Here is a 14,833-nt window from a genome sequence, read left to right as displayed (position 1 = left end):
TTAATATTTTTTACTGTAATATAAAAACTTTAATTAGTATAGTTTTAACTTTAGTTTAAATTAAAAAAAGTTAAGTTATATAATTGATTATTTTTTATTATTTATTATCAACATTTAAGATTTTTCAATTAATTATTATAAATACACACTATTTGCGCTTAACTTTTATTCTGCTCTCCATTGTCATAGACACGTTTTAGAGTATAACTTGTTAAACGATGTCTTCAAGTTAATTTTCAAAAAATAAACTACTAATGAAAGATTTAGTTTCTGTGTCTGATACGCTTACTGATTTAGCATTAGTCTGTTAGAAACATTTCTAGTATGCCTCATTCGAAATAAAAATATATTTTCAAAATATAAAATTTGCCTCATACAAATTTCAATATTATTGTATATATATATTCATTTTAATTATAGCTGTTTGTGTAAGATTTTTTTGATTTATTTCTCATAAAATACCTAGCAAAATTAAAATTAAATAAATGGCTTTAATTTTTTTAAAATTTACTTTTAAAGCTTATTCAAACAACTTGTTATCTTCCTTGTTAACTTTTGTCTGAAAAATAAATTCAGTTAAAATTAAACAAAATGATAGGATTTCATCATTTTGTGTGCTATTTCACACAAACGGTAACAGTTAGACCATCTTGTATAGTCATGTCTTATAGTCTAAATAGTTTAAGTAAGAGTAAGGTATAGTTTTTTGTTTAGTCATATTTGTAAAAGATATTTGAAAAGCACAAAATATCCGATGATCTATTATAATACCGTTTTAATGTATTATAATTATATTTTAATTTAATTTACGATTTAAATGCATTGCTTCTTTGCATTATGTATATTTGTAAAATAGACATTAATTATTTTTATGATAATTTTATAATTTTGTAATGCAATAGTATTTTTTACAAGCAATATTCTTGCTTTATTACATCAATAAAATAACGATAATCAGTTTAAAAAATCTGAAATACTAAAAAACTGCCTTAAAACGAATGCATTAGATTTAAATTAAAAAAACAGACGCTTAAAAATTGGAATTGGATTGAAAAAATGATTTAATATAAAACAGGCAGTTAATAACATTAAAACCAAAAATCTAAATTAAATATATTTTTATTGTTGAAAATTTTTGTAGAAATGATCAAAATAAAAATGTTAAAAAAACGAACACTTCAATTTATTGGAAGTTCTGAGTTGTAGGTTTATAAGAGATTATGGAAATTGTGCTTATGGCAGAGCTTTTCAATTATAACGGATGTTACTATCAAATTTACTCTCGTAAACTCACTCAAAGATACTGTTCATCATCGCCGGTGCAAGTGCTTTCGTGACTTCTCCATTAGTGGCCGCTTAAATTTTCTTTTTAAAAAAATAAAGAACATTTTTTCTTTTTTGCTAAAAGATTGCTACTTTTATTTAATTAAAAATGGTAAGCATGAAATTTATTAGATAATTTTTGCTGAAAGCATATGAAAAACCATAAGCAATAAGCAAGACGAAAACATTGAAGTAACTGTAAACTATGAAAAAACTCACCATTTTTGTTTTAAATTTTCTAGCGCGAAGTCATATCGATTCAGATTGGTCAAGGTGGCATACAAATCGGTAATGCCTGTTGGGAACTTTATTTGTTGGAGCATGGTATTAATGCAGATGGCTCAGTAAAAACTAAAGAGGAAATATTGGATAGTGGTGGCAGTGCAGGCGTGGTGGGCAGTGAAGGTGCCTCGAATTCAACGAATGATGCGCGTACATTTTTCTCAGAGACTGGCTCTGGGAAGCAAGTACCACGTTCTATATTTGTTGATTTGGAGCCAAGTGTCATTGATGATGTGCGTAACGGAGCTTTACGTCATCTGTATCATCCAGAACAATTGATTTCTGGCAAAGAGGATGCTGCAAATAATTATGCACGTGGTCACTACTCTATTGGTAAAGAAGTTATTGATAATGTAACAACTCGTATACAAAAAATTGCTGAACAATGTGATGGACTGCAGGGATTTTTAATTTTCCACAGTCTCGGCGGCGGGACAGGTTCCGGATTTACTTCGTTGCTGATGGAACGTCTAAGTACGGATTATAATAAAAAATGTAAGCTTGACTTTGCAGTATACCCTGCCCCAAAAGTATCAACTGCGGTTGTGGAGCCATATAACGCCTTATTGACTACGCATTCTACACTTGAACACTCTGATTGCGTCTTTATGGTTGACAACGAAGCCATATATGAAATTTGCAAAAATAGCTTAAATGTCGATCGACCCGATTATCGCAATCTAAACCGTTTAATCGCACAAATTGTTAGTTCGACTACTGCCTCGTTGAGATTTAGTGGTTCCATGAATGTTGATTTAAATGAGTTTCAAACCAATTTGGTGCCATATCCGCGTATACATTTTCCACTTGTGGCTTATGCACCTCTCATGTCTGCAGCCCGAGCTTCCCATGAGCAGCACGCCATTACTACACTAACAAATGCTTGCTTCGAATCGAGTAATATGATGGTTAAATGCGATCCACGCGCAGGGAAGTACATGGCATGTTGCATGCTGTATCGTGGCGATGTTGTGCCAAAAGACGTAAATGCCGCCGTTTCCGCTATTAAATCTAAACGTCATATACAGTTCGTTGATTGGTGTCCGACTGGCTTTAAAATTGGCATTAACTATGAGAAACCTGGTTTTGTGCCTGATGGCGACTTGGCACAGACTTCTCGAGCTTGTTGTATGCTGTCCAATACCACCGCCATTGCTGTAGCTTTTTGCAATTTAAGTTACAAATTTGATTTGATGTTTAAGAAGCGTGCTTTTGTACATTGGTATGTGGGTGAGGGTATGGAAGAAGGTGAATTTACTGAAGCAAGAGAAGACTTAGCTGTCCTTGAACGAGATTTTATAGAAGTTGGTTCCGATGAACATGGTGAAGAAGATGGTGAAGAAGAGTATGATTTTTAAAAATGATTCACAAATATTTTTAGTGTTCGTCTTTTGGTATATTTTGAATTCATGTTATATACTATTAGCATAAAAATAAAATGCATATTAACTTTTCTCTTAAGAATCGCATTTTTTTTGTTGTATTAAAAAAATTATATTGGCAATACAATATTATAATTTTTATAAAATTGAAGGTAAAGTTGATTTAAATTTTATAATTTTATTTGCTATGATTTACTACAATGTAATATCAATTATGTTAATAATTAGTTATTAGATTTATAAAACTGTTCGTCGTTTGATGGAGATATGTGATGTATAAATACTAGACAAACAATGTTTTCGATTGAAGAGATAAATCAATTGTATTAGGTATGTAGGTAGGATTGGAAATTTACTCAGCATTTTATTGCGTGTAGTAAGATATAGATGTGTACATATATACAATGGTGTATATAAGTATTTTGACATTAAAAGAAATCGTATATTTTGTGTGATTAACTATAATTTATTTATCCAAAAAATATAAAAAAAATATGTGTATAACAGTAGTGTGTTATGGTCATAAAAACAACAAAATTATTGAATTCCATATTAAAGTTTAGAAAATAAAAATAAAACTTCAAACTTCAAAATTTAAGAGGACAAAAGTATTTTGACAATATATTATTTGTAAGAAAGTTGAAATAATTTCAGAAACTTTTAAGAATAAAAGAAAAATTAATAAAAAATAAACCCTCCTTTGGCGTCTATTACCTTCTGCAAACGTCCAGGAAGCGATTTTACTGAATTATAAGGCATTTCTAAGGAAATATCCTTCCAAAATCCTGCTTGTTATACTTGGACTTCTCTTTCGTTTTATATAAGCCCACATATTCTCTATTATATTTAGATCCGGACTTTGGGGTGACCAATCTAGTGTATTTACATCAAAGTCCCTTAGAAAATTTGTGATCATTTTGAGCTTGTGGAATGTAGCATTATCCTGTTGCAGGATAAAGTCATGTCCAATGAGCCGATCACCGAAAGTAAATGCGCGGTCGTTCAGGATGTGTGAATAATTGTCTTTATTCATTGTACCATCGATTGGTATCAAATCACTGATCTCGTTAAAGCAAACATATCCCCAAAACATTACAGGGCCTCCACCATGTGGTATCCGTTCGCATACTGGTCTTACTTTTTGTCGATAATTTTGATTATTCTGCAGTATATTTTTGGGTATTCTGCAACCCATGATACTCAAATGTACTTATATCAGTACACAAAGTTTGTTCCTAAAAAGATTGAGGCTTGTGAACAAATAATTTGGCAAATGCCAAATGCTTGATCTTATTTTTTGGCGTAATAAAAGATATTACGCGGGGTACATAAGTAGCAAAGTTAGCCTGTTTCAACCGTCTTTCAATGGTTTTATGATTTATTGACATAAGGTACTCATTGTTAACTTCAATTGATACTGGCTTTGGTGTAATTAAGATAACTTCCTTAAATTTTCCAAGGATTATGCGATCCTGCCTTGGTGTAGTCTTGCGTGGTTTACCTGCTCTTGCTAAATTACTTATTGAATTTGTTAGTTTATGCTTATTGATTTTTTAGTAAATTGGCTAATACTTTGTACCGATAAACCTGCGCTGTACTTTATTACCATTTCGTTACGCTGGATTTGGCTTAGTTCACGTGTTTTAACCATATTTTAAATAAGAAAAAGCGAAAAATGAATGAAATTAAAAAAAAACGGGATTCAGATTAGATTAGCCAACTTTACAAATTGCAAATAGCTGTATTTATCAAACGCGACACAAATAAAAACCAAAACAATGCAATGTCAAAATACTTTTGTCCAGCCAAAAATGCATAGTCTCTCACATAACATGTTATAGCAAATAAACGGATTAGTTTATCAATGCGATCTTTTGTTCTCTTATAGCTATAAATAGCAGTTTTCTATTGAAAGTTTAATAGATAACGTTACTTCTACGAGTAAAGAGAGGCACGCAATTGTACATTGCTTTGCGTTTTGTCAAAATACTCATGTCCACCATTGTATATAGATATTTTAGAAATATTTTTTACTAAAGCTTTCAAGTAACAGCTGACAACTAAAATTTATTGGATCTAGTCCTTCACGTTTCAAGTAGTTTCAAGTTTCGGATCAGCATTTCACTGGGTAAACGAGGTGAATAAAATATGGCTCTTACACTAGTTTTTCTTAACACTCATCTGTAAACCGAAGCTTCAAATTTAAAACATCGGCTTATTATTAGCATTCAATCTACTAATCAATATTATATAATAAATACTATTAGGTGTTTTCTTTAGTTTTTTTATTTTTCTTATTTACTTAAATTTGCTTGTGTTCACTTAATGTTCTTTTGTGTTTTGTTGTTATTCTTAATATTACTAATATAATATGTTTCTGTTCATGCTTCTTACAATAGAATTTTTGCATATGGAAAATGGCTTCTTGCAATAAATAGAGTTTCATTTTACAAAACTAATTAAAAGATATTTTAAAATAATTTACTTTTTTTAACAGATTTCATAATATCAATAAATTTTTATGAAAAAACTGCATTAAATATTTGCATGATTTATAACAAGTCGTCAAATGTATCAACTAAAATAAATATTTTACTCCCCCGTAAAGCCAGATTCCAGATTTACTTAATCTAATTATTTAATTTTCATTGTAGTTTTTCTATTTTGATTTCATCAACTTAATATATTTTTGAAAGTAATAAATTTGTTGTAAAAATAAAATAGTGGTTATAACGCTGTAATTAATTTCGGTAATAATGATTAACTTTAATAAAATAAAATTTATCTTGAAGTTCAATGTTATAAGGTAGCAATGGCAATCTATTGACATCTAGTATGGAACATTTGAGAAAAGATACGAGACACTCTCGCCATTGTGTGTTCTCCTAACCGCTTCAGCAAACATCATTGAAACATCAATACACTGAAAAAAATATGAAAAATTAATAAAAACAATAGTTAATAATTAAAATCCATTCAAATATGTTTTGTACTAACCTGTACTTTGGGACAATCTCTCATGTGTCCATCCTGTGGTATAGTGTTTGTTACTACAACAGCCTCAAAACAGGCGTTATTAATACGCGATATCGCCGGTCCTGAGAAAATACCATGTGTCAGTATGGCATAAACCTAAACGATAGAATTACAATAATTTAACTTTTTTTATACGACACATATTAGGAAACTTCACTCTCACCTTGAGAGCGCCTGCTTCTACAAGCCGATCAGCAGCATGTACAATTGTTCCGCATGTATCAGCCATGTCATCAACTAAAATGGCAATTTTATCCTTTACATCACCCACAAGTACCATAGATGCCACCTCATTTGCCTTCTTTCGCTCTTTGTGAATCAAGGCAAACTCTACATTGAGACGATCAGCGATCGACGTTACGCTGAAAAATAAATCAATTCCATATATAACAAACGAACAAACGAACAAACAAATTAAAAGAATTGTAAAAGCTGTTAAGACGAAATTCTTTTAATTCTTTCGTATTATAATAAAAACTTTTAGATATAACTCTATATTCTTGCATAAGTAGTTTTGACAAAGTTCAAACAAAGTTCCAAATTTTAGTTAACTTACCGCTTAGCACCACCTGCATCGGGAGATACTATAATTGAATTTTTCCATTCTGGAATGTTTTCTTTAATCCACTTTAAAACTGCTGGTTCTGCATACAAATTATCCACTGGTATATCGAAGAAACCCTAGAAATTCAAAAAGCAAGCTTTGAATTATTTCAAAGTTCTTACATGTAATATTAAAAAAAAATATTTATAAAAGTAGTTTTATTTATTTTAAAATAAATATTAAGAATAAAAATAGTTCACTTGAACTTAGTTTAATTCAAAATGAGTCAAGATAGCTTTAAAAGTGAGATGTCTGAGTTTGTAATTGATACTGGTTTGCGGCTACAACCGGAAGAATATATTAAGTTGAGACAATGGTTACGCAACCATGAAATCACTACTCAAAAACTGAGTCGTGATTTTTCCGACGCAGTACTGATGGCTAAACTATTTAAACGCATTGTACCAAAACAAATTGATTTGCACAATTACCCCTCACGCAACGGTTTCCAATCCAAATTAAATAATTGGGAAACAATGAACAAAAAAGTATTTTCCAAACTTCGTATAATGTTAACCAAATCGATTATGGAAAAATTAGCTAAGGCAGAGCCAGGCGTAATTGATACAGTGCTCTTTGAGGTTATGTTAATGGAAAAGGAAAAGCTCGAGAAGGAAGCCAAACCTACTCCACAAGAAGAGGAATGGCGCCGGAACGATGACGTTATGATGGTAATTGTAAACAAACAAGTTGGTGATTTAGTCGTACAAGTACCGCAAAAAATGATCCTCTATTCTATATATGAGGAAGTCGCTACTGATTTAAACACTAATAAGGCATATTTGGCAGCAGCATACCAAAAGATTGCACATTTAGAGAATCTATTAAAATTGAGAAATGAACGTATTAATCAACTTAACGAACAACTCGAAAAATTACAATCACTAAATATGGTTACAGAAATGTAGTTCGAAATGATGAACATTAATAAATTTAGGACTAATTCATACTATTTGTAATGTGTCTTCGGTTATTTAAGATGAAAATTAATGTTTGTTTAAATTTTTAATAAATCGAAAATTATACGTTAAAAACTTGTTTATGTTTTGAAATGAGGCACAAAAATTTTAAAACCTATTGATCCCCGATTTAAAAAAATATTATTCAGAAAAATCATTTATTTTACGAAAACTGTTCGAACACCGCATCAATATTCTCATCGGCTTTAATTCGATGATCATCGACCAACACAATTTGATGCCATTTAATGTTATTTGATAAACTCTAATGCGATCATGCACAAATCAACCACCTACTATATTACTGCTGGATGATATGACGGAATTAATTTAAAATGGTGTATTATTTTTTTTTAATACAAAAATTGATTGCAGCGTAACACTTATTTTTACCACGTTTCTACAAATGCGGAGTAAGCCGATGAAAAAAAAAATAGTTTAAAATAATTTTGACCATTAACATAGGGATGGATATATGATGAGTTGTAGTAATTCTGATTTTTTGAATGATCAATAAGAAATTTTTATAATATCTGCTATATTATTAAATATGGACTTGTGCACAATAGATCAAACTGGTCGCAGTGCATAGGGGCATTAGCCTAACCCGAAAACCCTCAAATACCATTAACCAAATATGGACTTATGTATTTCTTAATTAAAAGTGTCTTTTTTAGTGTTAAAATGTTGTCATAAAAAAATACTTAAAATTATTGACATGACTCTAAAGATTCGATCGAGTCCACGACTGAATTAAACTCAATTAGTAACAGAACAAATAAACAAACCCGCTTTGAAAAATAATAAATAATGAACACTGTATTATTAAGGGTTTTTGTTGTTATTTGGGAACGCATCTAAACATTTTTGCGACAGTAAATTAGAAGACATTATATTTGAGATTTTATTACATTACATATATATTATAAATAAACAAAAAAGTTTGTTTAGTCTACGCGGTCTAGATAAAAAATAAATAAATTCTCTTATTTCGGATCGAAAATGTCGTGACCACCACACGCACATAAATCTGTTTTTCTCTTATATTTTTACCACTAAGTTAGCAAATTTTTAAGTACAAATGTATTTCAATTTTAATGCGTTTTAGATATTTGTCTTGCAAACAAATTAACATTACGAAGTAAATTTGAAAAATAAAACAAATAAAACATTTGGCCTTAAACCTTCGATAGTGTTGAATCGTTGTCCCTTTATATTCTGAAAGTCTATGGGAAAGTTTACTTAGAAAAAAAATTTCCAATAAATAATAAAAGTTCAAGTTTATTCGTAAAAGAAATAGTCTTTTTAACACTCAATAGTTTTTATTTATTTACCTCGTAAGAAATGGAGGAAAAGAGTCAAAGGGACTCTTGGAGCAGTGGAATGTGTAGATTAAGTAGACTGCCAGTTGTTTCGCAACTAGTGTCAAACTTCACGTACGTGTTATACATTATGGTTATAACCATATAACCAGAAGCAATAACTTTAAACAATAGAATGTTTATATAAGCGTTTTCTACAGACATTTGCAAGCGAAACTTTTAGTGATTATTTAACAGGCATAAATAAAGTATTAATACTGATTTAATCATGCTTAAATCATTAATTTTGCCAACTTGGTCCGAATTAAGTTGGCAAAATTATTCCTTTTTTTTCTCAAATTGTTATTCTATTTTTGGCTTTGTCTGCAAAATGTGTACATTCAAATTATGGAGTATAAGCAAACAAGCAACTATGTTAATGCAAAAACTATATACAAAACAACAAGCAACATATTTGCACATTTTTAATACATTTTAAATGTATCATTTAATTACTTAGGAAAATTATGTTGAGGATTTTGTATTTTATTCATATTTTAGGTTTTTCAATTTTGTTTGTGATGATTTTTTTTAACTGATATTTAACAACTATACAATGTAGTTAATTAGAATTAATATATTAAATTTAATATTATTGCATGATGTATTACTTTTCGTATTTTTAATCGGCAATGGGATTGCATTTCCTACAAAATAAAATTGGTTGCAACTATATTTTGCATAAAATTTTGCTACTATACTTTACTTTACATGTAGAAATGGTTTTATGTACCAAATATATTAAAATAACATACCAATCGTATATGTTCAATTACAAGGTTTAAATTAACATAACCAACTTATTAGAAAATGGTATAGTTAGAAACTTCATAGATTGTATGTACAATACTATATAAACCATATGTAATACAGAAGACCAAGCCGAAAATGGCCAATTACACAATCATATTGAATCTGATGTTATTAATGATTGTTTTGCTATAGAAAAACACTTCCACAATTCTCATTTGTATAATATACTTATGGCACACGTAATGTCCAAAAAACATCAGAGGTGTCAGAAATCGATCTTTTAGTTGTTGTTTTGCAAACTAGGTTCTCTACTACCGCTCTAGGAGAAATCCGGGTTATATCAATATCGTTGGAGTGTTTGGAATATAGTGTATAGAGATGTCCAGGAATTAAGTGAAGTACGAGTCTATTTTGATTTTATTGAAGACTGGAACTTCCATCTCTGTTGATTTTTCTTTCACAAACCTTTAGTACATTTACGAGAAATAATACAAATGTGAACAAACAGGCATAGAGTATTTTAGGTTTGCATTTTAAACCTTCATTTAATTGTGCCGAAAAATCAATATAAATAGCCAATTACATATAATTATACTTGCTCTAATTGTTATAAGTATTGTAATCATCACAATTATTATTTATGTTGTTAAAGGCTTGTGTTGCACAAAATAAATAATTGTTCATTGGTTTTTGTTTAGTTTCACACAAGCCTTTAAGAAGATAAATAAAGTAAAGTCGTAACTATTGTAATTTATTTATTATTAATTAATAATAATTAAAACAAAATTTATTTACCTGAATTTGTGAAGCATGTAAATCCATGGTTATTATGTGATCTGCACCGGCCACTGATAGCATATTTGCTACCAATTTCGCCGAGATTGGAGCACGACTCTAGAGAAAGAAGGAAAATAATAAATTAGGAATATGAAAATATCTGATTATTTATTTAATAAATGGATTTTTATGCGATCTTATGAAATTTACAAATCAAAACAAACAAAACTTTAAAACAGAGTAACTGCGCACTAACCGTACATCATAAAGACGATGGAACCCGACTGACCAATTAATAATGAAATATACATAATAATACAAATTCATAATATATAATATACGTAATATATATGTATATACTCGTATACATAGTTAAAGATTATTTTACACAATGAATATTAAATACAGGGTGTTAGTAAAATTTAAGTGATAATGCAGAAGCAAATATAAAACAACTATATATACGAACATTTTTGTGGAATCTGAATCTTTTTTCTTCTCAGACCATATATTTTTTCATTTGTTTAAAATCAATCAATATTTTTTATTACATACATATTCTGACATTGTAATTACAAAACCATATGAAATACATTTAATATATACTACAAAAGAAAAAGAATAGGAACCGTAATATAATAATTACTCAAAAAAATTCGAATATTTATACTGTGATACGAGCCCCTCAATAGGTCATGTTGTTCGATCGTGAACGTGTAGCGATTAGAAATTATATCTATAAGTTTTGTTTATTTATAATTATTATTATATTCAATAGAAAATTGAAAATTGAAAATTGAAAATTACAAACACATGCAAATCGCAATCATTAGAGATTTTCGAAATATGTACAATTTTTCGCTTTTTTTAAGGAGTTTGACGACTTACGAATTAAGTTATAGAAAAATTATATGAAATATTAATTAACGGATGTGAGAACTCAAAATAGAAATATAAAAAAACTAAAAAACTATAAATATGGTAGAAGCCTTTCAAGAGTGCCAAAAAATTTAAATGCATTAAAACAAAATCCGGCAAGATTTTTAGAGAAGAGTTGGCAACGCCGTATGCCAAACAGTACCTCTACTCACAGTGTATTGCTTAGCTGAAAACTCCTAAAAAGATAATAAAGAAAAAGAATAAAATAAAAGATAATGAAAAAGAAAATTTACTTATGAAAGCAATTATAGATATATTAAAAATTAATTTAAAAAATTTTGAAAAGAGGGAATTAAATTGGATTGAACGGAGTGTTTAGTGGTTCCCTTACGAATTTGATATAAAGTGCATCGATTTTATTTAGGAGTTTCTGCAGTTTTTAAGGAAGTTATTTTATTTGGGATAACTGATTTTTATTACGTTCAGTACTTAAATAAAAAAAACTCATTAACATGCATAAAAATCTACTACTATAGTGCACTAAAGCATTATTCATTTTTATTTATGAATTTAACATTCAGTGAGCAAGAGAAAAAATGTTGCAATGGAAATCAAAAGGTGTAATATTAACGCCTATTTTGGAGAATTCATCGATTCTCCAACATTAAAGTAATTAATATTGCGTCGTTGGTAAAGAAACTTTTGTATATACCTACTTAGATTTTGCTTGGAGACTTATCCACTTCATTCTTACTGAAAATTATATACGTCCATGAAATTAATATTAAACCAGATTTTAAGGGGAAAAAGTTGTTATATAAGAACTGGACACATTTTTTGTAATTCGTAATGAATTGCGAGATGTAGTAATTACATATAACGGAACGCATGAGAACTAAATTCATATTACCAACTAAGCAAGTTATATCCACATAATGTAGTTTTCTCTCTTATCGATCAAATAAGTACTAGTGTTGTTTGTATTCCGATATTTTAGATTTGGTCATATTCCAACTGTTTGATACAAAACGTATGTGCGGATAGGTCAAATTATTCGCACGTTTGCTCAAATTCTAATTTACGAACTACTTAAAAATCTCAAAATATCCGTTTATTATCTTATTATTTATCACTTGTTACTTAAATTAATTTTGTAAATACAAGCATCCGTTACCCATTGTACGCATTACAACGTTATTGTTGTTGCAAATTAATTATTTTTATTTTTGTACATAGATTTTGCATTCATATTATTGGTTCTTGCTATATTATGCTCATTAACTGTAGTAGCCCTCAACTTAACTCAAATGTATAAGATAAATTATATAATACAAAAAATAAATAATAATTGCAAGGACAGCCATTGCAAAGAAATGAAAAAAGTGCAGTTTTGCTTTAATAATCCCGGAAAAAAAACTTTATGTAAACATTTTCAATGCTAAAACTACGGATAAAAAAAAATTTTTTTTTCAGTTGCGAAATTATATATTTGTACATATCGAAAACATATAGTGTATAAGCCAAATTCATTGGACATAACTTTTACTACACAACGCTTACACAACAATACATTATTGATCGATTGTGCGTAATAAATATATTTACTCGTTTATTTTTTATTTTTTTAAATAATATGTAAATTTTATTGATTTAAAATTATCAATTTTCAAAAATTATTATCAGTATTCGTAAACATGACCCGCCGGGGAGGGTTAAATAACATAAACAAATAAATAAACACAAATATTGTTGCAGACACTGACGTCGTTATCATTGATTTAAAGAAAAAACACGTTATTATTGTTAATTGTTAAATTAATTAAAAATATATTTTTCCAAATAGAAAATTAACGTCGGACAACAACAACAATAACCTAATTCAATTGGTGCATAATTATCAAACTCATAACAAGTGCAACATTTCTACATTTAAACTCATGCAGCAACAAATATGTTGCGATCCGCACGTGCAATGTTGCAAGTAATCAGAAACTGATGTGCAATGTTCAAAAAAAATCTTTCACTTGCATATTAAAATTAAGATATTTCTAAACTTCTTGGAAATTATTATGATTTGATTGTTCGCGCTATATATATATATACTTTCCCTAATATATTTGTTTTAATTTTTTGTTTTATTGCTATTTTATTGCATTTCGTGCACAGTAGCATTTGTTGCAATGAAGCTGCAAAAATGTGGAGAGATTATTTATTATATTTTTTAAAGATTAATATATTTTAAATAAATAAATTATAATTTTTATGTTCGAGGCAATAATGTCAAAAATAATGCATTTTCATTGCAAATTTAATACTTTAATACTTTCTGAAAGCCGTTTCAATTACTTTATAACTTTCAAATTCAGTTGTTCGAGTTGTTTCATAAAAGATATTTCTATTTAAAATTTCATTTACATTTATATATACACACACAAACAAATGCAATCAATTCGTGATAGAATTTTTGTGGTGTACAGGCTTTCAAAGAAGAGAATTAAGGGCCAAATTCCGAAGTCGATATATTAAGAAGTTTTATAAGCTTTTCCTTCTTAAACTAGTACCTTTAAAAATACTTCATGTACTTTTTCAAATATTTGTTTAAAGTCATACGCTTGAATTTATTATGATCAGGTTTGATCTCAATAGATTAAGAATATAGAAGAGGTCATATTTCTGAATTTTCGACACACTTTATCATCTACTTCCTACATCATAAAAATACGACTGTAATTAATTCTTATCTTAAATAAGTTTCCTTCATAATTAATACAGTGGCCTAAAAGATAGAAATAATTACAATATTTATATATATAGTATGTCTTCAAAAAAATGCTTTGATTTTATCAATGATATATTCACTCCCCGAATTGTTGTACATCAGTTGATAGCATTGTTATTGTTATAAATAAAAGCGTTGCGCATGCGAAGAATCAACAATTTTGAACATTTTTAATTAAGTCCAATGAATTTAAGTATTAAGTATTATACAAATCAGAATTTTTTGTTATTTCGTGGTGTAGCTGCATTCAAAGAACATAAAAATGGTCATAGAGTTTATAAGTAACTAATTATTTTATAATTTTCTCTAAAAAATGGTAAATCAAAGGCAATATATTAATATATTTGCCTCAGTAAAGTTATAACAACAATTGTATAATTTTACTGCAATATTCATGCGATTTAGAAGGATTAAGCATTTTATATTGTAAAGTATAAAGGGATGTACAACTAACATGCCCCAAATGTAGATATATTCTAACCATGAGCCATCTCATAAACTGTTACAACAACCCAACTAACGACGACAGCCTTTTCAACTCAATCAAGAATAGCGACTACAATATAATAAAGCTTCACCTACCCAAAGACATATTTAATAAAATTTAGATATAATTCTTAACATGAATATAAGCACAGACCGAAGGACCCAGTAGTCAAGTTCCTTATTCTAAGTTAACTTTAAAATTAATATTTTAG

General features: G+C 28.7%; 3 protein-coding genes across 13 annotated transcripts in view; 2 read left to right on the top strand and 1 right to left on the bottom strand.

The window, feature by feature from the left end:
* The first annotated feature begins 1,289 nt into the window (after positions 1-1,289).
* Positions 1,290-3,066, top strand: LOC119670611 (tubulin alpha-4 chain). Its single transcript, XM_038080943.1, has 2 exons — positions 1,290-1,435; positions 1,566-3,066. The coding sequence occupies exons 1-2, from the start codon at positions 1,433-1,435 to the stop codon at positions 2,961-2,963; spliced, it is 1,401 nt and encodes a 466-aa protein (XP_037936871.1). The 5' UTR covers positions 1,290-1,432; the 3' UTR covers positions 2,964-3,066.
* A 2,191-nt stretch (positions 3,067-5,257) lies between these two features.
* Positions 5,258-14,833, bottom strand: part of LOC119669086 (ribose-phosphate pyrophosphokinase 2) — a 27,125-nt gene continuing 17,549 nt past the window's right edge. For all 11 annotated transcript variants that reach the window (XM_038078850.1, XM_038078856.1, XM_038078851.1 and 8 more), the window contains 5 exons: positions 10,496-10,594; positions 6,580-6,704; positions 6,187-6,385; positions 5,985-6,119; positions 5,258-5,910 (listed from right to left, as the gene is read on the bottom strand). In XM_038078850.1, the coding sequence (XP_037934778.1) occupies positions 5,818-5,910; positions 5,985-6,119; positions 6,187-6,385; positions 6,580-6,704; positions 10,496-10,594 (651 nt within the window). In that variant the 3' untranslated portion in view covers positions 5,258-5,817. The remainder of the gene's footprint in view (positions 5,911-5,984; positions 6,120-6,186; positions 6,386-6,579; positions 6,705-10,495; positions 10,595-14,833) is intronic.
* Positions 6,796-7,632, top strand: LOC119669087 (sperm flagellar protein 1). Its single transcript, XM_038078862.1, has one exon. It carries the CDS (start codon positions 6,849-6,851, stop codon positions 7,533-7,535), a length of 687 nt encoding a protein of 228 aa, XP_037934790.1. The 5' UTR covers positions 6,796-6,848; the 3' UTR covers positions 7,536-7,632.

Source organism: Teleopsis dalmanni, chromosome 1, assembly GCF_002237135.1.
Source record: "Teleopsis dalmanni isolate 2A chromosome 1, ASM223713v2, whole genome shotgun sequence".
Classification (NCBI taxonomy): domain Eukaryota; kingdom Metazoa; phylum Arthropoda; class Insecta; order Diptera; family Diopsidae; genus Teleopsis; species Teleopsis dalmanni.
Note: the sequence above shows the minus strand (reverse complement) of the source record. Positions and strands in the feature narration are given on the sequence as shown.